The sequence below is a fragment of the Molothrus aeneus genome, chromosome 1 (assembly GCF_037042795.1).
Source record: "Molothrus aeneus isolate 106 chromosome 1, BPBGC_Maene_1.0, whole genome shotgun sequence".
In the NCBI taxonomy this organism is placed as follows: domain Eukaryota; kingdom Metazoa; phylum Chordata; class Aves; order Passeriformes; family Icteridae; genus Molothrus; species Molothrus aeneus.
In genome coordinates, this window is record NC_089646.1 from 41,572,242 (window position 1) to 41,596,115 (window position 23,874).

A 23,874-nucleotide genomic window follows, 5' to 3' on the forward strand; every position below is an offset into this window, starting at 1 on the left:
GGTCCTTCTCCTGCCTGTTTTGCTAGACTGTTATATCACTTGTCTAGGTGACTTTCCCAAGACATCAAAGTGACAGAATCTACTATTAATGCAAAGGACATTACGTTAATGACTTTTGATTAGTTTGCCATTATGACATGTATTAGTCAAGCCTATGGTGACCAGAATTCAGTTAAGCAACTGTTTGCACACTTGTATAGGCAGAAGGGAAACAAACATTCACATTCCCAGTTCCCTAAAAGGTGACAGAGGTTTGTAAAGATTATCCCATCTAAGTTAGCATGCTGAGCAACAGTGCTTAAACCCCATTCCTACTGGTTTTGACGCTGTATTTTATAACATCATGGCAGAGCTTCAGGATCTTCTGATGACATTCTCCAGTGTCCCTCATCTCCAGGTCAAGAATCTGCTTAAGCTTCTCGGGGGCTTGCCACTCACAGACCTAGTGATGGGGAGCAGGGCAGACACCATCAGTGAACAGTTCAGCCAGGAGCAAGAGGTTATAGAGTACAAAGTAATCACCCCATTCAGCTCTGCTTTCACAAAACTTCCCGTGGCAGGGCAGTGTGCCACCAGAAAATAGATCCAGTAAGCTGACCTCACGGGATATTGGTTTTATCATGTCTCAGGCAACACTCAAGCATGAACATTAGAGTGGGAAATGCTGAAAGGCAGAAAAGAAAGAAGCCCGCAGCTCAAATTCTGTTGTTAGCTAAGGATTTGTAATCACAGCATTTCAGATGCTGCTCTGCCAAGGGGTGGGAGCAAGCTGTGCGTGCCCAAAGGCAAGCACAGTTTATTTGCAGGACCTCTTCCCATACAGCCTCTTAAGCAGGTTCTGCAGAACCCACAGCAATCTCATAATGTTGTCCTTTCACGGTGGTACCACACCCACTTTCCTCCTTCTCCAACGCCTGTGCCTCTGAGGAGAAAACAAATAACTCAACCCCACTCCAAACATGAAAAACACTACAGTCATTTGTGATCTCAAAGAAAATGACCTTTGTATTCAGAGATTAAAAAAAAACCAAAAAACCATCTTTTACTGGTAGATATGTATAGTAATTATGTTATTGGAAGGTTTTATAATACATTCTTTATAAATTTGTAAGGCTGTCTTTTATTTTGGAGCCAAGCACAGAGTAGAAACAATTTTGAGGCTACTTAGCGTGCAATAAAATAGAGCTTATAAAAAATTGATTTATTGTTCATTACGTTCACTACAAAGTCTCAACAACACTCTATGGCTTTACCTTTTCTGTTACATCATCCGCTTTCTGCACAACTTCTTCCATTATAATCTTACACGCCTCTTCCACAAACTTCTCTCCTGCTTTTGAGTCCATTATTGGACCATTTAGGATGACCCCATCCACCAAAACAGCATTCTTCTTCTGGAGCATCTCCTGCTTGCAAACACCAACTGTAAGAGAAATAACTCATAATTAAAGCAAGGATAAACAAATAATAAAATAAAAAAAAAATTCTTTCATTGCTGGAGATTTAGTCAACTTCAGAAAAACCTCACGAGGACTTTTTACCCATACAAAAATCCTAGATTTTGGTGGAAGAATCTTTACAGACAAAAAAAACCCAAACAGATTACTTCAAACATAGACAGTTATTCTGCAGGCAATAATAGCCTACTTGTATTGTACCTACTGCTTTCTCTAACATACAAAAGCATGCAAGGAACCTTCCAAACACAGAGGAAAATACAGTTCTGGCTTAGAACATGTTACAGCTGTCTAAATAGAAATACAGAGAAAGATAATGGGCATTTTTCTTAATTGAAAATGTTTCCCTCCACAAGCCATCCCTCTGCTCCCAATTTTTCATGAAATAACTTTCAGCTTTGTTTCCTGTATCTTTATGCTGCTCCTTCCCACCAGCCAGTCCCCTTGCTCAGAGTCTTCTGTATTCTTTGCAGAGTGCTTCACTGACCCACACTCCCTGGAAAAAAACCCTTTCAATGCCACATACTTGTACTTCTTTCTGCCCTTATCCCATTAAGTGCCCTCAGTCATTAATTACAATAATCTGCTGGGCAGATTATCTTGTTTATTTTGTTTATTCCTTTCTCCAGTGATGATCTCTTTCCCCTCCCTCACCTTTACCCAGGAGACATACTTTCCTCCTTGGACACATTTTTACTTCCACCTTTGCATTACCCCTGAGAGCTCATCCAAGATGCTTGTAAGACACTGGCCAACAGTGGCAACTACGTATCTCTTTCATGTATTGATTTCATATGGCAAGATCAGGACTCTGTTTTTCACCAGCATGAGGATGAAGATGAAATTGAGACATTTGGAGATATGGAGGGAATAGATATTTGAAACAGTATCGCGCTGAAAGGAGAAGCGGTAACTACTGTAACCAAATTATCTGGGTTACAGGCGCTATCTGTTCACTGATCCTGCTTTAGAATAGCTGAGGTCTATGGAGCCAGGCAGCACTGCCACCATGGGTTGTCTTCATTTACAGTCAGGATGAGGCAAGGCTGGGGTGTATGGAGAAATGGGTGTATGTTCTGTGCCCAAAACAGCTTTATCTTATTGCTTTACTTTTTGTTCCACTTGCAAAGTAGAGAAGACAGGTGACTCTTTCACAGGTCTAAACAACTGAATTTCCAGAGGACTGTCAGGCACTGTAGTCTGACACATTCATCATGTTTATCATAATTACAGCTCCTCATGCTCAGGAGGACTTAGAAGAACAACAGTGATGCTTAGAAATGTGCATCACTTCAAGCTCCATTGATTGAAAGAAACCCAGCTAATCCCATGAGCTTTTATTTTCTGGTGACTCAGAGAAACCATTCAGTTCACTTTGACTTATCAGGGGAGATATGACAAACAAGACAAAATTCTAACATGAGATGGGACCTCACACTTCTCATAATGCTGCCAACAAAAATAGCACACACACACCCCCTGCCCTCGCCTCTCTGAAATTACTTCTATTTTTAATCCAAATGGGCAGCATACTAAATTTTTCTGAACAGAGTAGCCTTCAGCCCATTGTTATAGGAAAGGCATAAATGTTCCTACTGGACAGACGGAGAACAAGCAGGCAAAGAGTATTAAATCTTCAACAGGCAAAGAGGGAAAATCACAGACATCAAAAACATCGGTTCTCATCATGCTTTCCAGCACACCACAGCAGAGGCACTGCAAAGAAACTGCAGCTTTGAAAAAGTCTTAGATGTTTATCTCTGGAAACACAAGCTAGTAGGTCAACTTTAGAAGATTTAAAACTCTGGGTATTACCAGGAAATTGAAGGCATCAGGGCTTTGGGCAGAGAGAACAGAGACTAATTTTGTGTTGAGACTTAGTTATTTGATGCATAAATAGCTGCCACAAGTACTATTTAGAGTTTAACATAAATACAAAAAAGAATTTTAATCTTTACATCACCTGGAGAGTCTATGCTCTCTATGTATGCCAAAGGTGTTTTGTTTCTATGAAAAATAGGACAGGATCTAAAAAAGAACTCCATGGGAGATTAATATCTAGTGCAGAGCACAGATATTGATACTTCCTTTGGTTACAAGCAGAATTGATGGCAGAGCAAGAGAACTCACTAACTCTTTAACTCCTTTTTTTTGTTGGTTTGGGGTATTTTTGTTGTTGTTTATTGGTTTGGTTTGGGATTTTTTGGTTCTCCATAAACTCTCTGCTAGAAGCAGAGTTGTGAAAAAGATTTCTATTGGTAACTGCCTTAGCCCTATTCCTGTCACTTTTGCACAGAGATAAGATACTAATATTTCCATGGCTTTACAATGATCTTTTTGCAGGAATTCTGCAACAGCAGAACTTTACATTACTTTTTCTACCAGGTCTTTAGGGAACCGAGTCATAGATGTAACAGCTTCCTGTTTGAAGCATGTCTGTTCCCCTCTACACACAGTTTTACAGTCTCCCTAGGATGCTTTGTGGATCCTGAGGAAGATATGATCTGGAAAATTTTTGATGGTCTACTCTTAATCCCCACATCTGTTTCAGAACTTGGGCACAGTCTATGAAAAAAAGGTAAAGCAAAGAGCTTAGAAGGAAGAGATGGAAGACAGACTTCATTTCAACAGCATTTCACCTGTGCAAAGCTCCAGCAAAGAGTTTGTAACTCCGCCCATATTTTAATTCATGGAATAATACTCCTTGCAATTATTTACCACTTCCTCAATAATTTTTTTGGTTATCACTTATCATTTCAATCTGAATTTGTTGCAAATTCTGCCCTGGAATATACCATAAAACCATTACCTGAAATTAGCAGAAACTTCATAATTTAGCAATTACTTGACAATCAGGTGTTAAATCAAGCCCCAAGCACACACATTTCTCTAAGATAGTCTTCAGGTTTCAGAAACCACTACTGGATACATACACTCTTCTCATCCCTCATGATCTTTCTGCAATTGATGATACTTAATCTTCTACTTGTAGTTATCCAACTTCTGGAGTCCTTATGAGATGATCACACTCTTCCCTATCAAAAAATTAATGTGTGTCCTCTTGGTTGCAGTAAAACCCTGAAGAGGAAAACTAAGTAGATGATAAACATCTGAAATTCCACAATATTTTTTCTTTTTATCACATTTTTTAAAGAAGCCAATGATCAATTTATTATGCTTTAGATAGATAAACCTCCAGAAATATTCCAGTTCACTTTCTATGTTACAATTGAATAGATGCCTTTAACACATTGTCAGAGCTCAGCATCCAAGCTAAAAAACACACACTATGCTGATGATACATACTGTGTCTTTAAAAAAAAAAATTTTATTCATCAAATGCTCACATTATTTTCCAAAAATTTTGAGCCTTTTATATATCTGTGTCAGATGCATGAGATTGCACTAAAGGAACATCACTTTCCTTGAAGTGGGAGAGCCCACTTCATAGAAACAGCATCTTGTCACATACACCTCTTTTGTTTTCAAATATGATAGGGAAACCATCTAGAGATGTGACTGTAATAAATATGTTCTTTCCTATTTGAGAATACAGGAACATACTCTGAAGCAGACTCAGAAAACAGACTTCCAGAAAATACATCAAATACAATTTCAGCCAAATGCCTCCAGGCTTGAAACAGAACTAAAAATTTAGCAAATGGAAGTGCTTTAACAGAGAGATTAAGAATTACTGACTGTTAAAGATATTTTTCTGCAAAAGAGAAGACTCAATTCTGCTCCAGTTGAAGGCAATTGGGCATTCAGCCACTGGCTTCAGCAGCAGCAAAATCAAGCACATAATTCTCATATTTCATCCTGAAAGAAATATTCTATTACAGAAGCCTAAGTATTTCCAACCAGCATTTCATTTTTATGATCAATATTATTTTCCCAGCAGCAAACATAAATTAATTGGAGTTGGAATAATGTACAGGAAAAAAATAAACATTTTTTCAGATGTTTCTATATCTTTATGTAAGTACTACATATATTTTAAAAGCTTCATCAGTTTCTATATTTGACTGCTCAATCCTTGCACTATAAAAAGAAACTGAAGCATTGTACTTGGCCCATTCTAACAATATTTGGGAGAGTAGCATGAAATTATCAAAAAGATTTACTGCTCACAAGGTGAATGAGGAAACAGAAGGGAGTTCTTGTGAAAGAGTAGCGTATGCTTGAATGCCAGAGCCAAATCCTGTTCAGTTTATACTGTATTAGGCCCACTGACTATTTGAGGGAATGCAAAAATCTGGCTTTGACCAAAGGCCTATTTCTACTCTGCAACAAATGCAGTAGTAATTGCCAGCATTAATCAGCAAAAAAAAAAAAAATTAAATTTCTCATTCTGTATGATCTAGTCACGGGTCTTCTTTCAGTGTGTCCAGCAAAAGAAAATAAGTGCCTTCAGTATCAAGACTCCACCATGTTTCATGAATTACTGTGGTGCCAGATCATGTATCAAAGCATTAAAACATACTTGTCCCACACTATGCAGCTATTTGAGTCCCTTGGTATAAACAATCTTTAAAGCAACTTCTGCTTCTTTAATCACTGCTCTCTGTACATATGAATAAAGTAAAACCACTCCAGTCTTAGGGCAAAAATATATTGTTTCTTCATAAACTGATTTCCCAGGCCTGTCACCAAGTAAAGGAAATGCAGTTTTCTTAAAATCCAGTATATAAAATTACTTGTTGCCCTGGAAAAGCTATCCATAGGGAAAAAAGGAGTAGGCATGTGTATGGTAGGGCTTATGCAATTCCCCCTATATTACATATTCTTGTTTTGCAGATTTATGGACCAGGCCTGTGGATAGAGAACAAGTTGGGTACTTCCCCTCAGAAGGCCAGCAACAGCACCCCCACACAGGAATCCTCTGACTGTGAAAAGGCAAATGTGACCTTTATAGAGAAGGACCCAAGGAAAACAAAGTGCTTGTGTCTGGGCTCCAAAACCCCTGAATAGACTCATTGAGCTCACTGCTAGCACTGAACAGCAACAGCACTACAAATGGATCCTATTCTCCATCCCACACCTGAATTTCCCTTTCCTAAAGAAAGGGTTGGGAGAATGAAATGAGGAGAGACAGAGATGAATATCTGACAGGGAATGTGAGGACCATGCTAGGACAGAGGTCCTGCTTTCACTGGTACTTCCTGAGTTCTGAGGAGGGACTCTTTCTAGTCAAATGCTCAAAACATGTCATTGTTGTGCTGTCCTAGGCGGGATTTGCTTAAAAAAAAAAAGAAAAGGGCAAGTAAAAGTTAAAATATAAGATTCAGACATTTTTATGCAGCCAGTCCTTGGGAACTGATGTTAATTTTTCAGAACAACTCTGCAATGCCCTAACCAATAAGTGCAGGAATGATTTGTGCTGTAACATTTCCAATTAGGAAGAAAGGCTGTGGAGAATTGGAATTCACCTTGCTGCAAAACTGAGAAACGGCAAATGCCAACTACAAAATGGAAATCCCAACTCCCTGACCCCAGTGAGATTCCTTCTCACATGTTCTAACACTTAACACCTGCTAAGAGTGTAGGAAGTATCTGAGAAACAGAACTCTTTTCATTTTAATTAAAAGTTGTGTATTGATGGTGAACATCTAATGAATGTTCCTTTTTCAGTGGAAAAGTGACTGAAACTGCAACATTCAATCAAACCACTGTGTTTGAGTTAAGAGAAGAGTTAACTTCAGGAGGCTGAGTTCAAACAGAAATGATGAATACAGGTGTGACCCACATAGAACATGCAGAATCCCTGACACTTTTATGGTCCAGTAGAAAAAAAAAAGGATTAAATGAAAACACAAATAGTTTTTTTATCCAAATGGAAGTTCTACAACTTGTTTTAAAAGGGTTCCTGACAGCATGCAATTTCATGCAAGAATGATATTTTTAATCATAATATAAAATCAACTTTTAACTCCAGTCTTTCAAAAATCAACTAAGAAGGCAGTAATTTACCAAAACTGAGTTTAATGGGATTCAGTGCAAGTTAAAATGTAGAAATAGATGAAAAGTCTAAATTTCATTTTCCGAAGTTTTACCTGCACATTCAAGTTACAGTCAAAACAAGTATTTTCCTCTCACTTTTTCATATCATAAACACTTCCATATTTTTTGCTTCCTACAAAGGATTTCCAGCTGCTGTTCAATAACTCATGCCTACAACATAACTCTGAGATATGCCCTTCTTTACTAGCATGGGGAAGCTAGTGCATAGTGAATCAGAATGTAACTTTCCAGACCACTAGGTTCTCTGAACTAGTTCCTACATAGATATCCATAATTTATTAGCCTATCAATTCAATGTAAAAGTAGTTTAAAGTAGCTCAATGCACTTTCAAAATGGAGCAAGCTGCCTTGCCCAGGCTGTTATAACCCTGCTGGTCACAGCAGCAGAGATTGGTCACACAGACGAGGGACCCAGCAGGGCTCTGGACACACCATTTCAGGTTGCGCCCACCGTGGGTTTACTACCTGATTTTGGGAAAACACTCCTGAGCTGCAAGAGGCCAGGCTGCTGCATGGCACTGGCAGGGGCCAGCAGAAGACCCTAGCAGTCCTTTTCTAGAGCATCAGTCTGGATGGTGCCTGGTGGAAGCCCAGATCTGATCCTGCTGTGCACACTAGGGCTCAGCAATGGCAAGCTGAAAGAGACACAAAGAGAGTCACCACACTGCCTGTAGTCTGACTGATCCCAGAAAATGGATACCTTATTTTGTTTGGGGTTTGTTTGTTGGGACCATGCCAAAACTTAAATCAGTCATTTGACCTCAGCATTAGCACTGCAACCAAATACCAGGTACATACAGCATTTGTCACCTGCTCTTTCCCCTTCAGGCCGGTGCCAGAGCTTTTTAACGTGATATATTGGCCCCAAAGAGGGCTCAGTAATCCCTGAACAATGGAGTAGGGCTGCTTGCAAAAAATTAGTTTAAGCAGCTCAGTCAGACCCTGCAAGCTGTCTTGCAGTGTAACCAGCAGAGGGATGCCAAGCCACTTAAAGACAAGATTTCCTGTTGAAACCCTGACATTTGCCAATGGACAAGATCATATTTATAAGGCTTTTCAGCATACGTAAGATGAGATGTGACATAGGGCAGAGATAGCTAAGCTTTACAGACACAAGCATTTCCAAATTATCTAGATTTAACCAACCACTTTGTAGAGTCATTGCTACTTTGCTGACAAAAGACTGTGGTCACTAAGAACCACCTTTCTCGTGACATTCATGAGACTGAAAAGCTTCTGGTCTGGTGTCTTTTACTTTGAAAGACAATTCTATTTGCTGACACTTGACACATTTTTCATTAAAAAAATAAAGATCACATATACTCAAGAAATGGTAACAGAGATGGACATTCTTACATTTGAATCAGGTCAAAGACACCTTTTATTACCCTTAGATGAGGCCTGACAATAATTATTAACAGAAATAACCACTACTGATGCGCTACAAGGCAAGAACAATTTGCCTTTTCAATTTATTATTCCCTCATTGCATATGTATAAAGCCCAGTAATGCTAAAATAAGATTACTTGTGTGCACAGATGGGAGAACAAAAGGGGGGAAGTGGCCCAAACTTAGCCATGTCCTGATGAGTATCCTGGACTTATCAATGCTTTCAACAACTGCTTCCTACAACCTCTGCAGCTTGTGACATGAGACAAAGCAAAAAAAGCCACAAGAAATCTAACTTCTGATTTCTGCAAAGCTTGAAGAGGTAAACATCTGGGATAAGCATGAAAAACTATTTCAAACTAGACCACAGAGTAGGAGGAAGTCAGAAATACAGACATGTACTTCAGTGTGTCCATTTTTTCTGTCTTGAATACGTAATAAATGCTTATGCAAATAGAAATGATCTTTAAAGAAGCAGGCAGCTTAAAATAGTCAAGAGCAGGGAAATTAAGGCAAACGAAATCTAAACTGTTTAATAGGCAATAATAGCTGAATCAATATGCAAGAAGATCTCATAATGCATTAAAAAGTGACAATTCCTGGTTGTATAAGTGACAGTTTAAAAGACGCCTTAATCAAGAAAGAAAAGTTATTTATTGAACTTCTCAAATGTCAAATTAAGCTTCTTCACTAAATGTTCATTAACTGCCAAGAAAATTCTTATTAATTTTAAAGCACCACGAATGCACTCACACAAAATGGCTTTATTTGATGCAAGCTTCATTTCTTGCAAAATGATGTCTCCCTTCCTTTGATGAAGTGATATTAGGAAAGATCCAAGTACCTCTTTTATCAGATCAGATTTTAAGACACAGGAGAGATCCTATCCCTCCGCTCTGACCAAAATACTAACCTGAGTGTCACATTACCAGCGCCTTAAAGTCTCCCTAACTCCCAGGGTGGTTCACCATGCTTCACATTACAGCTGCTTGAGATGGCAACACCTTACACAAAATGTTTGCCAGCTCACCTCCCCGGTCTGCTGGTGGCATAAAACCACATAACTCCCCATTCATACATTGCTGAGCCACCAGCAATTCAGAAGTTTAAAGGCAGAATATTGCACAAATGCTGGCTGCTCCCTTCCTCTTGTGATTGCCAGCTCTGACTCTGTTGATGAGCTAGCAACCTGCTGGAAACTCTGCTTAGCACACTGAGTCTTATGCCCCAGAGAAAACAGCTCACCTACTTTTTTTTCTCCAAATACAGAATTTGCCAAGCTTTCTCCATGCCAAATCAACCTTGGAAAACTACCCTGATGCCAAATGACTGAAGTATATATGCAGTGAAGATCCCTTTCTGCAGCTAGGAGTAGGAATTTACAACTTGGCCCCCTCTCATTAATGGGATTTTGCTGTCTTTTGTGTGAATGAAAGCATAGCCAAAAAAAAAAAATCCTCTGCATAGTCATTAATGCTTCCCCTGTGGACAGTGGTGATATCTGAGAGAAATTAGGCTCAACTAGCAATCAGCAAGATGAAATTCAAATGGTCACTTTCAGATATATTGAGGGGGTTTTAAAAAGGGAAAAAAAAAATACATAAGGAAAAGACTCCAGAGTGCCACTCCTCAGACTGCTCCCGCTGTGCTCACCCCAGCAGCTTCTGCAAGTGTTAACTCTCTGCACATTCAAGTCTCCACTCCACTTTTCCAGCTGCTCCAGCTGTGCAAGCAAACCCAATGCTAGTGCTGCAACAGGCAGGTGCCTTAAGCCTCTCTCCCAGATGCTTTCCAATAGGACTGTAAAAGCTAAGAGCCCATAATATCAGTACTGAAAGGAGAACTGCACTGATCAGCTCAGAAGGTCTAGTTTTAACAATGAACTCACATTTGCTTATGAAAAAAAAATATTTCAGCAGGCAGCAAAGTTGTACAACCTCAAGAACCACAAAGCCAAATTTCTACAGTAATTTGAGCTTCTAGAGAAGGCTACAAAGTAGCCTAACCTCATTCACCATCCTACTTGGGAGAAGCTCATTCACCAGATAGAACCTGGCAGAAAACACAGCAAATCACTGAAGACAAAGGAAAGAGAGGTCTTTGAGAGTAAAGGATTCCTCATGAGAGGGAAAGTGCAAAGAAATAACAGATGCTACTCATGAATAAGGTGAGACTGGAAAACCTGCAGCAACAAGGGTGGAGATCACATTACCATTAGACACATTCTGTCTTACCAGCCAAAGCCAATAGTTTTGGAAGGAAACTAGGAAAGAAATTAGTATTTTTGGTAGCATACAGCAGGCAAAATTTGAACAAGAACATTACTACCCAGCTAAACCACCAGGATCTCAATCTTAGTGACTGCTGGCAGCATATCTTTGCAGTTGTTTTGGCAGTGGACATAAATATAAGCTGCATCTGAAGCAAATGACTTTGGGAGCTGCTGTCACTCATACAGTACTACCCCTGCTACTCACATAGTACAGCTGTCCTTACAGTACAGCCTGAAACTACTACAGGCACCAGAACATACTTACTACACACAAGAACCGTCATGTAACTTTACAATGCTCCTTCAATTTACATCAAATAAAGAAAAAGGGGATCCACTGTTTTTAAAATATTAAGTTTATGCAGTTTTCTTTCAAAAATATTATTTTATTCAGAGATTTTTTTAACTAATATTGTGCTAATAATTTGGATGACCCACGGATGCAAGAGACTTCTCAACCTCGGAATAAAAGCTTTTTCACTGTTTCATCCATGTTTAGGGTAAAATATAAAAGAAATTTATTAGGTCTCAAGTCTATTTTGATGGTTTTCATAAGAGAGTTACAACTTGAGATAAGTTAAGAAATTCTTATCAAGAATATTGATCTTGTGGGAGAGGGGGAGAGCCATCTGCAAACACTTTTTCTATTTTCTGACTTAGCAATCAGCTTCCATTCACAACACCAAGGACTTCCTCCTTTCTTAATTTTTTAATCTCTGCAATTTCTAAGCTCCTCCGGCAGTGTTTTGTATTAGCCATACTTCATCCACAGTCCCAACTTTTATAAATACATGGTCAACGTTCACTTTTCATTAATGATGCAAGGCCTTCCTCTTCATGCGGGCAAAGAACTTGATAACACCTTTACAAAACAGGATTAACTTCTCCCTTACTGAGACCTTTTGTTCCAAAGCAAATCCCTATATTGCTGTATATCACTATGTTATTCTGGCGCCTGATGAAAAAAAATTAAAAATTTCAATTAAAGGCACCACTCTTTAAAGATCACTTATTTCAACAAAAAACACTGCTCTGCAATGTTTTTATGACAACTGTTGCAAAGTCTGCACCTTATTAAGCCATCCTGGCCACGCTGCTGCCGCGCTGTAACAAAAGGAGGTTACAGGAGGATGCCCAGCAGGCAGGCAGCCCTCCACCTGCGCTGCGAACCGGCTCTGCCCTTTCCCCCTGCCCCGAGGCCCCTCTCCCCGCCAAGCCCGGGGTTACCGGCGATGGGGAGGCTGCAGGAGCCCCGCAGGACGAGGGAAGTGTTAAACGCGCCGAGCGGAGCAGAGAGCGCTCCGCTTCCCTCCCCGCAGCCTGTGCCGAGCCCCTCCGCCCGCAGCCCGGCCGAAGCGGGGCCACAGGAGGGACAAGGGCAGTGTCCCCAGCCTTTACCCTCCATCGCGGCGTCGCGCTGGCACCGGAGAGGAGCGGGGGCGGCCCCGCTGTGCCCTGGCCGCTGCCGCAGCCTCCGCTGTGCCCGGGCTGCCGGGGCCGCTATAAATACCCTCGGAGCGCCGCGCCGGGCCGGGCCGGGCCGGGCCGCCCCTCCCGCGGGGCAGGGCGAGCGCACGGCCGGCCACGGCCCCGGGCTGCCTTCATTGCCAAAGCGAGGGGTTGTGGCAACCGCTGCTTGTGACAACGGGATTGTTTCGCTGCCCCTAAAGCCTGAGCCGGTGCCTCAAAGCCCCCGCCGGAGCTGCGGGCTCCCCGGCAGGCCGGCAGCCCTGAGCAGGGCGCGTCCTGCCCACCGCCGCCCGCCCAGGGGATTTGTCACACAGTCACAGAAGATTCTGAGTTGGAAGGGATCCACAGGGATCATCAAGTCCAACTCTTACCGCTCACTGCACAGGACGTTCCCAAGAGTCACACCATGTGCCCAGGAGTACTGTCCAAATGCTTCTTGAACTCTGTCAGGCTGGTGCTGTGACCACTTCCCTGAGGAGCCTGTTCAGTGCCTGACAACACTCTGGTGAAGAACCTTTCTCTAATATCCAACCTAAGCCTCCCTTGACACAACTTCAGGCCATTCCCTCGGGCTCTGTTGCTGGTCACCACAGAGGAGAGATCGGTGCCTTCCCCTCTGCTTCCCCACACGAGTGATCTGTAGGCTGTAGTGATGTCCCCTCTCATTCTACTTCTCCAAACTCAACAGACCAAGTTTTATAAGGGCTCTGGATGAGTTGTGTTCAATGAGCTGTTCCAGTTCATTCCAGGACACGTGCCCTGCACAGCATAACATAGGCCTTCTTAATCTTCGTCCCTTGATTTCCTTCTAATTACTGCCTCTTAAAATAAATTTCTTCCTAATTGCTACCTTTTAAAAGAAAAAGGTAAACAAGCTTTGGTTTTGAGCACTGTTGTAACAGGAAGGCCTGAAAGTGTCCAAAAATTAACAACCAATATCCCCAAAATGTTATGCCTCCCCTTAAAATTGGATCATGATTAATATTTGACAGAGATGTTTGGAAGTAGTGAAATATTCACATGTGAATTGAACATCTATTCACAGTGGTATCCTAATTTTTCTTATTTGCTGGGAAACAAGTGTAGCCCTTCTGTAGCTTAACAGCAGATTCTACCAAGCCATTAATAACTTGTACAATTGGAGAAGATAATTTTGCAGCCCAATAGATATCCTACACTGCAAGAGGTAAGTATTTGAACCTCATTTTGATAAGCAAAAGGGATTGGTATCACTAAATTAAGAGTTTGTAGTTGCCTGGGAACAAGCAATTGTGGTCTGATTGTATTCATCACGGGTAAAAGAAAGACAGCCTCAACCAAAACTATGCATTTCTGCTGCTTCAAAGAGCTAATTTCCCCAAACTGAGAATAACAGTAGAGACAACTGACAAGAAAAACCATATTTAGTGTGAATGTCAAAAGCGGGGCTCTCATAAAGCATCTATTAAATGGCCAAAAGACTGACTTTGCAATCACAGAGAGCAGTAACTTTACCATAAAACTTCAAAGGTGGCAATCACAAAGCAAATGGAAAACAAAGAGAAATTATATAAATTACGGTTGCTATAAATTGCAAGTTACCATATCAGAAAATAATAATTTAATAGGGAAGAAAAAATATCCATGGTTGTGACAGCTGAAGACAAATAGGAAATTTAAAGTGTGTTAGGAACAAAAGAAACCTAGTGATGGTACTAGCCCACGTAAGTGGTTTTGTGCTGATGTGTAAAATGTAAACATGTTCTATAAGTACTTCTGTGCTACAAAAGAAACAAGTAGATGTATCTCAAGGGGATTATGAAGAACTGCTCCAACCCACTAGTAATTAAGAAAGGTGAAAATCATGATTTGTGATATTACATAGGGGTGTTAATCTTATACCAGTAGTCAAAAAATGGGCAGGTGCAATGAGAAGAAAATACAGGCCGACACTGGCACCCTAAATAATAAAGGGAGAATCATTTCATTTAAAAATATTTCAAAGCAATTAATAGAAATAATTCCAGTCTTTTTTATGAAGACCAGGTCTAATCAAACTTCTCTAAATTCATTCTTCAATGAGATTGCTTGTTTGGTTATGTGCATACTGATGGTTCAGATTTTAAGTCTGAAAGAAGACATGGTGCCCCATGATACCATTAAAGCAGATGTTAAATTGACTAGGCAAGGCCTAGTCAACTGATGACAAAAAGGCCTAGTCAACTGATGACAAAAAGCAACAAAGTAAAAAAAAAGTAAAGGAACCTTCTTTCAATGGGTATTTTTCTCTGAAGACTACCCCAAAAAGAAAAAGATGGCAAAGGTGCCAAGCAACCAAGTGAAGGAGTCTGAATTGAGTGGCAAACTGTATCTTGTCAAACAAAATACATCTTCTGTAGCTAAATCCCTGTTACAATCCCTGTAATAAACCTGAAGGATTGTAGGTGTTGTGCACTGAGAGGGTGATGGCACTCGCTGGAAGCAATTTAGGGGCCATAGTCACCAGCTCATCCTAAACACTGACTGTGATGTTGCTAAAAGGCAGGATTGACCTGCATCAAGGGTGTAGGAAATACAGAACATAGGGAACTCTCTGGATATATCACTGATTATTCCAATCTTGCATACTGTGTTCCTGCCCATGTTTTGAAAAAAAAAATCGAAAAATAGTAGAAGGGGGCAGATTAAAAGCTCAAAATGTGATTTGAGAGTTGAAGAAAAATACTGCTAAGTGAGATGTAAAGAGCACAATCTGTTTATCATATCAAAACGATTGACTTGATTACAGCATATAAGTACCTCGATGCAGAAAAAAAATACTGGATTCTGAAGGGCTCTTTAATCTAGTGAAGAATGGCATAACAAGAAGCTGTGGTAGAAACTGAAGTCAAATGTAGCACAAAATGTAGGCAAATTCAAATGTAGCACAAAATTTTTCTTTTTAAGGTGACAACACATCACTAGAGCAGCTAATAAAGGCACCAAGAAATTTTTAATGGTTGTATGTCCCTCAACCAGGACAAGGTGGCTTTCTGTAAGACAGGTTTTAGCCAAATGCAGACTACTGCTACTGCTCTCACTGCTTGTACATGTGTGAAATTTAATGACACAGGATACAGAGGACATCAGACCATATGACTAAATGGTCCTCTGTGTCTTATTTAATTTTTTCTTCTTATGCTAAGTAATTAAAAGAAGGATTGGCTACTGGTGAGCATCTGCTCAAGATGATATTCTTTGTCAACTGACTGCAATCAGTCTGAAAAAAATGACTGCCCTGAGTTTGTAGGATTCTAAATGATCACAGTACATAAGACATTCTTGGCAAGCAGCGTATGAAATACCAAAAGACAATCAACATTAGTCACCTATTTTCATTTGTCAGTGCACTAAGCTGACAAGATTTCAATTCATTTGTGTCAAAAAGGAGCTCAGAAGAGCTTAAGGAGAAGCTGAAGGAAAGGGCAGCAGTATGAATCCATTAAACAGATTGGCCATCAGACTTAGGTAACATGGTAATTAAACACAAACTTTGAAATGCTGGCAGGCAAACCAGATAACTAATTCAATATGCAATATTGCACTGGTAAATATACATTTTCAGTTTTAAATATTTATGGATTTCTTGCCCAGTTTGTGCATAAATGAATCAAGTTACCTCACCTGAAGCTATGATCCCCCATAATGATCTGTGGTATGCAGTGGAGACAAAAAGGTTTGACACAGCTAGTAATGCCTACCTCTCTGAAAGCAGCCAGGACCACACAACTGAATTGTGTTGCACATAAACTATTGAGAACTGCATTAAAATATTAATGAACTAATGTTCTTCTTAAATTGTTTTATTTGCCAGGATGTGAACTTGCATCTTCTCTCTGCTGCTTACCAAGCTGATATGGCAAAGTTACAACATACACTTGCTGATGTTACAAAGCTGAAAGCTCTCAGTGGCCTTTCTGATCTCATTACCTGTCCCCCTGCCTGAAGTTTGTTCTCTGAGCACAAAACCTTTTCAACAAGTCAGGAACCTCCTCTAAACTATGCACAACCCAAATGCTGTAAACAAATAGTTAACACAGAAGATTAGAATAACAATTCATTCTTTACTGAAGGAAGAAAGAATTCTGTTGAAGACGGAAAGTTCATTTTGGAGATCAGATGTAATTTTTTTTTAAATTCATTACTCCAAAATTCAGAACAAGGGTGCTTTCCAAACACAAACTTAATATTATCCAAAAGAGGCTCAAAGATTTTGCAATATCTAATACTGGTATGCAAATTCTAATACCATGTGACTGGTCCTGACTTTTAGAAATTACTTAGAAAAATGCCAGGTCCTTAGATGGTCTTAAAGATTGAAGCTTTTAAAATTACCATATACTCCACAAATCTAACCTGAAAGGTGCATAAATTAGGGTCTCAGTTCTTCCTCTGCCTTTTCCCCAGAAGAAGATGTGGGCTTCATTTTTAGAATGAAAAAGAATTCACAACTACAAATGGAGGGGGAAAAAAAAAGCTGCCGGATCCCTGAGCTTGTGAAAATCAGATCCAGATCCGAGGTCATTAATAATTGAAGTGTCACGGTTACCTCCATTGGTGTCAACATCACCTACGGAACTCAAAGAGTGGTAGCCAGGTGCAGGTAACTGAGACAGGGAAGAAAAAGCATTAAGAAGCTGAAGGGCATTCATTACCTTTTTGATGCCTAGAGGAATAATGTTGCTGTGCTAGTGGAGGCCAACCAAAGGTGAAGACTGATCATTCTACACAGTAAAGTGAAGAAGTAGTAGGTTCTCAAGTTGCAGCATCTGATGCCTTCGAAGGAACAGTATGGCATTAGATGGCTGGCAAAGCACATAGTTCAGAACATCAAAAACAAAACATCAGCTGCCAAGGTTCGGACCCTCAAGGCATCAGCAAAGACAACAAAGCCAGCAGGAATTTGAGAGTACTGAATTTAAGCTGCAGTACAGGACTCTTTCTGGAGATGATATTTTGCAAATTGGAGATTAACAGATGTCATTCCCTTGACACAAAAATAGGCCACATGTTCTTTTGGACAGCACATCTGCAGCTGCCCAGAGGTCACAAATATAATAAAGACTGGATGGAGGGAAGATGGGGAGCAGTTCACAAAGAGCAAAACCTCCTGGATCATTATGAGGCAGGGCAACAGCATGACAAATGCCAGGACTCAGTGCTGTCCCTGCTGGTGGTGCCAGAGGCAGGATGAGCAGGAAACAGCAGCCTAAAAGAGTTAGAGGACTGGAGGAACTGGAAGGCTCTTCCAGAGGCACTGGAAGGACTTCTCATCATTCCACTGCAGGCATGGGCTGGACATCCAGCTCAGGCCTGTGGCAACCTCATCCTGCTAGCTTTATCCCAACTTCCTGCTCAAATGGAAACTTACTCCATCTCCTGGCAAATCTTTCGTGGTTTCTCAGATCCAGATCAGATACCCATGTTGTGCATTTAAATCTGTTAAATCACATCTGTATTTTCTTGAAAAAAAAGTAAAGTAATCCAAATAGGTCTGTTTATAACCTTTCAAGGCTGACTGCTGTTCATTCAAGTCCATAATGAGAATTAGAGATCTGTTATTATTCCCATGTTTAATAAAAGCAGCCATGCAACATATATTATTAAACAGTAGACTGCCTACAGTGCCTGATCTCAAAATTGAAATACTATTTTTTAATAACTGGTATGTCTTGTACATTGTCCTTTAATCAATCTTGGCAAACCAGATCATGTCATATCCCTTCTCTTAAGTTGATTTTGGTGGGAAGTAAAAGAATTTAAAATGTTTTATTAGAAGGAACCTCTCAAGGTTTGGGAATCAGCATACAGTTTCACATCTTCATGGTGAAAAAATGCTTAACAAATCTCATTATTCAGGTTTATGGAATTGCTTGCCCCTTCTGTAATTCAGAAGGATTAAAATGCTCCTGCAAATTAAAAATAGGATGAGCAACCGATTAGAGCAAGGCTTCTATTTGCCATTTAAATCAGACAAAGAGGGAACAGGCACAATGAGGAAATCACAGTTGAAAATTGCAAAAAAAGTGAGGATATAGAAATAAGGCCCTAATTTTATCTGAAGATCTCATTGATTACAAAGAAAATGTCTAGATAAGCTTCATTCCTATGATTTACAATATTACCAAAATCTTTTCATAGACATATAACCCATTTTTGCCTATTTCACTGTGTTTCACTAGACAGCAAAGCGTAGGGGAAAAATAGCTTAAAAAAGCAAGGTAGTTTCACCCTCATTATGTGTCTGTATTTGATTTATTTTAATAAACAAAAATATACAGATATGCACATAGCTTTTTTCTTTCTATTTTTAATGCAAGAATCTTAACCTATTTTAAGCCAGGGGATCACAGAGAGGGAGAGAAAAAAATAGAGAAACATAGTAGATATCACTCTACTGTGGCCACTGCAGCTAGAGTGGGCATGTATGAGCTATCTCTAAATTAGTAGGGTTAGGTATTTCTGAAGAAGTACCAAAAGTAACACAATGCTCAGGGCAAGCTGCAGACTCTTGCTCAAGGCTGGGTATTTGGCCCGTGGCCCACTTGGAGCCCCACACTGCTGCAGCTGGAGGGCTGCCTTGCACAGGAGGGTGGCAAAGGATCCTATGGGCTGGCTGAACAGATCTAAGATCAGTCCTTGGGTGATCTTGGAAGTTAGGAGACAAAAGCCGTACATGAATATCACAAAAGTTGAAGATGAAATTAGTAAATAGACAGGGTTTCTCTCCTCAGTCAGCTACATCATAATTAAAGTCTCCCAAAATGTCTGTTTTCCTAATTGTTTTTATAGCTACTGTTGAATCAGGTTTCACTAGATATTCCTGAGACAATAAACTCTGAAGGGCACAGAGGTAGAGATGATGAAGGAGAGAATGGGCAACTCTCCAGTTTGACATTTTGAAGTGTCAAGAATCTTAAGAAAACCCTATATACCTTGAGGTTTTTTCTCTTAAAGTAACTTACATGTTTATTCCACACCTAAAAAAATTAAATCCTTTTTGGTTTTCCAAAAAAAAATTAAACTGGGAAATTTTGAGAAGGCTAAGTATATGCCACCTTGAAATACCTTTGCAGAAAAGACTGTAATTTTCACATTAGCAAGCCATAAAATAAAAGGCATAAATATTGTTTCTAGAATCAAGATTTCTGTCCTTTGTAACACACAGGCCCCAGAAGGTAAAACAAGTCCAAGAAATGCACTCAAACAGGTCTAGCACTCCATCCAGTGCAGCTCATGGTGTGGAACCATTTGGGAGCAGATAGAGACACCAGACTGTAAGTGAAAGACACATCCATTGTCTTCCAGAGCCATGCAACCATGCTAAGGAGTGTTAATGCTTCAGCTTCCCATCTCTGTAACCTCCAGGAAAGAATGAAGTTTGTATCAATTCAAGACAGATTTTACATGAATTCTCTCCTGTTGCAAAACAAGAGTCACAGACCACATAACATTTAAAAAGGATGCAAAGCAGCAGGCGATTTCAGAACCACACTGAGCAATGTTATTTAGCAAAAGACTAGCCTGTGGGTTCTGCAAATGAAATTACTCCCAACTCTCACTTCCATGGAAAATGTAGAATTCTGCGTACAAACAATATACACCAAGCAGCATGAAACTGCATTTGAGGACAAAAAAACAAGCTTCTTTGAGCCATCTTCAAACCTGATTTGACCTTTGACAATTTCACTGCAATGAGCACAATTTCTTCTCTTCATGTGAACACCTGTTTTGGATAAAGAAGTCTGAAGTAAAATGAAATTGCTGCATTCACAGATTATAACAGTTGATGTCATGGCTGGAATACAAAGACTAGGAACAGACAAGAAGCAAACAGCTGTCACCATCCCACACCCAGAACAAAGGGGGTTTTTAATGGTGGAATGTTTTAGATAGCCTAAATACTGCATGTTGATTAGAGAGACGGTTTCAGTTAAGTGGCTTATTGCTTTTCAGTCTTCCAGGAGAAATGGAGCAGCAATAGGGAAAGGCATAACTTCAGCATAGTAGTAGCTATGTGAAACCAGAAGGCACTTTTGGTCTATGTCTGCTCCCTCACGCTAGCACAGGCAGAAGTATTTCAATGGCTCCTTTTTGTCTAAGTATATGCTTTGTTAAAAAGCACAGCTACACCAAACACTGTGATTGAGACAACTAAAAGTGGTACTGATATCTAAGTCCCCCATGCAGAAAGAGAAGTGACCACTTATTTCCAGTGGGCACATATTTAACTGCGATTTGAGCCTGTCCTTTGCATCTGGTTTTCACACAACTTTCACAGCACTGAGCTGTACCCCTGATGCAAATAGGTAGCACATGTAACAAGCTGACCTTGAAAAATCAAGCTTAAGACCAGGAAAGAGATGACTGGAAGCTGGACACTGTACAGTGCATATCAGTAATATTTGCAAATCTTTTTTTTTTTTTTTGGTTGTTATTTCTACAGCAGCTTTTTACTAGCAAAGGGAAAGGTTAGTTGGTGACAAAGCATCTTTTCTGAGATCAAAGGAGATAAACAAAAAATAAAAGCACCTCTCAGGCCAAGAATTATACTAAGCAGCTCACTCCTCTTAGCATTCTAAGCTCTTATATAACTTTAAAAGTCCCCTTTGTTAGATTAAAGAAAACAGCTTTTCATGCAGCCAGTGTAGGGGACAGGAGAGTCAAAGCAACACCAGTGTGTTGCTGAAAGTTTACTATACTCCTGAGCAGTCAAAGATCTGAACTCCCATCTCCTGCATCCCTGCACACGGAGCACATCTCCCACTTTGAGCAGGGGAATGAGTCAGTGAATTTACATGATGGCAAGGCAAAAAAGAAATGGAAATGTCAGCTCCTAACTAGGAGAAAAGCCAAATTCCTGTTGCCGAAACATTATAATCCCTCTTTCTGCTTCTCAAGGACTCAGAAGACCACTTCTTCCAAAGAAAACACCATGGAAAGTGCCAGATGATTCTGCTGATAGAACTGACACAATCCTGAGACAGATTTGACAATCCTGAGGAAGACGCTAATACAAGATGTGGCACCTAATAACTATAGCACAACTTTATTCCTGGACTGAATCCTTCTGACAGGGATACCTTTGGAGACCTTTTGTAATTAGACCATTATATAAATAAAAAAGAAACTGGAGTTTCTAGCTAGAAATGGCAGTGTAAACATGAGAAAATAGAAAAATACTGAATAAAAGGTTGTTTTCACGTTTTTCAGCTACATTTTCAATTTGGCAAAGACACAGCTGAAGGGCTGAACTGGAGCCCATGTGTTGTCATTTCTTTCACCATCAAATGCTTTTGGAGCACTGTTAGATATTAGGATTTTGTGAATTGGTCTCCTGAAAACAGAAATTCATACAGTGGTTTTGAGAAATTTTAGGGAGAAAAATAGAAAAAACTTAGCTGAAAACCAACAACTGCAAGTTGAGGAAAGTGTTTTAAAATCCTGGATCTTTCAGATATGTAGACTCCTTCATGGGAGGTGCTGGTATTTGGCTGCTCAGGCAGGGAAGTGGAATCACTATTCACAATACTATTTTTTTAATTTGATCATTTAGAACTGATTTTTTCCTGAGACATAATCCATTCAAACTTTAGTTGCATTCTTTGCCAAGACTTGTTTTCTCTTGGGATCTCTCTGGATTGAACAGGTAAAGGAATGCCAACAGTGACTGTTCACTCAACCAGTTGTACTAAAAATAGTAGAGATGACAACACTGCACAGTCTTCTGTGCTTGACAAAATGGAAGAATACAAAGACTTACTCTACAAGCACATCAGAAGGAATGGAGACAAATTAGTCACAAAATACAAGGCCTGTCAGCAGTGAAATGGAAAGAAAATAAAATGAACTTCCATCTTGTTTTAGAAAAGACCCCAGTAATATTTTACAAATAAACTGAACTATAGGGAATATCTGACAAATAAATAAACCAAGATGTATGAACACACTATTAAGAATTAAATAAAGAGAAAATGCATCATTTTAACATATTCTTTCAGTACCTACTTACATAAAGCAGTACAGAGAAATATAAAACACATTTAGAGAGAAAGACACCATTAAATTTTATACTTCACAACCAACTATAGCACATTAAACCCATTGCCTTCCCTTCTGCATCATAACCATCCTCAAACATTTAATGCCAAGAGCAACTTAAAACCAACATATGTGATTTTACATCCTCTGTGTTGCATCCTGCACAGAAACAACCCATTTTGAAAGGTTTGTCTAGATACACTTCTGGTATCAGTGCAGCAGTTCAGACACAGAAAAAAACCAGCACAACAAACAGATTCTCTTATCACTGGTATTTAAAAGTGTTAAATCACTAGATTAGACCAGCACATTTTAAAATAATGTCTTTTAAAATAGAGCTACATATATTGACACAGATAATTCTTCTTAATCATGTAGATATTTGATTTCACTTCAAAGGTCAATCCCTATAGTTTAAAACTGCTCAATAAATAGTATAGCTCCCTAATATAAATTGACTTACTGTAGCAAAATTAGATATCTCAGATTACTCCCACTTTTACAAGATGACTCTTTAAGGCCATTTGTTTTTCATTATGGTGTTTGTCCATCATAAGACAACACTGCTACTACTTTTTGACCCTTCTCTGTAAATGCATGAATATACTCTTTAATGCTAGCCTCTTGTAACTCAGTTCATTTACAAGGGCAGAATGACAATAAGAGCTTTTGTTCTGTTCTGGACACCTTGGTTTCTTTGCAGATGTCAAACAAATTCCTTAGTATTCTTAGTACTAGAATGGATGTAGCAATTGTGCCATTAGAGTTTTTTCAAGAAAAACCTCTGTTGAAAGCAAACAGGACTTTTTGCTAGACAATTCCAACCCTGAGTAACTTGCACACTTAATCGTTCTCATTTTCTCAGAGGCTAATTTTAAGAACTGGTTTAATGAAAAAAATACCCCAAAGAGTACTCTCTTTTCCTTTCCAAAGCATATATAAGTTTGTTGGAAGAAATACCTAGATGTCTGACCCAGTCCAGAATCATTAGGAAAAACCCGTATTTATCATTTTGTTACTCTGAGGCTTTTATCAGTATTCTAATCCTCACAACAATAAAAATTAGACTCTAATTTGTTTCATAATTAGGCAAGCTATCAAAAATTGAGAGAGTTAATTAGTATTTCTCCCTTAACAGTGCAAGAAAAATTCTATTCAACAAAAATGTTGCAGCAGAATGTTAAATAACAGAACTCCATTCAGGG

General features: G+C 39.5%; 1 protein-coding gene across 2 annotated transcripts in view; it reads right to left on the reverse strand.

Moving 5' to 3' along the window:
- GADL1 (glutamate decarboxylase like 1) overlaps nucleotides 1-23,874 on the reverse strand; it is a 164,685-nt gene that overhangs the window by 69,186 nt on the left and 71,625 nt on the right. The window contains exons 1-3 of one of the 2 annotated variants that reach the window (XM_066555613.1): nucleotides 12,539-12,621; nucleotides 1,254-1,423; nucleotides 316-442 (exon numbers count right to left, since the gene is read on the reverse strand). In XM_066555613.1, coding sequence (XP_066411710.1) covers nucleotides 316-442; nucleotides 1,254-1,423; nucleotides 12,539-12,545 — 304 coding nt within the window. In that variant the 5' untranslated portion in view covers nucleotides 12,546-12,621. Of the gene's footprint in view, nucleotides 1-315; nucleotides 443-1,253; nucleotides 1,424-12,538; nucleotides 12,622-23,874 lie in introns of those variants that run through there. The other variant, XM_066555621.1, reaches the window with a different exon arrangement.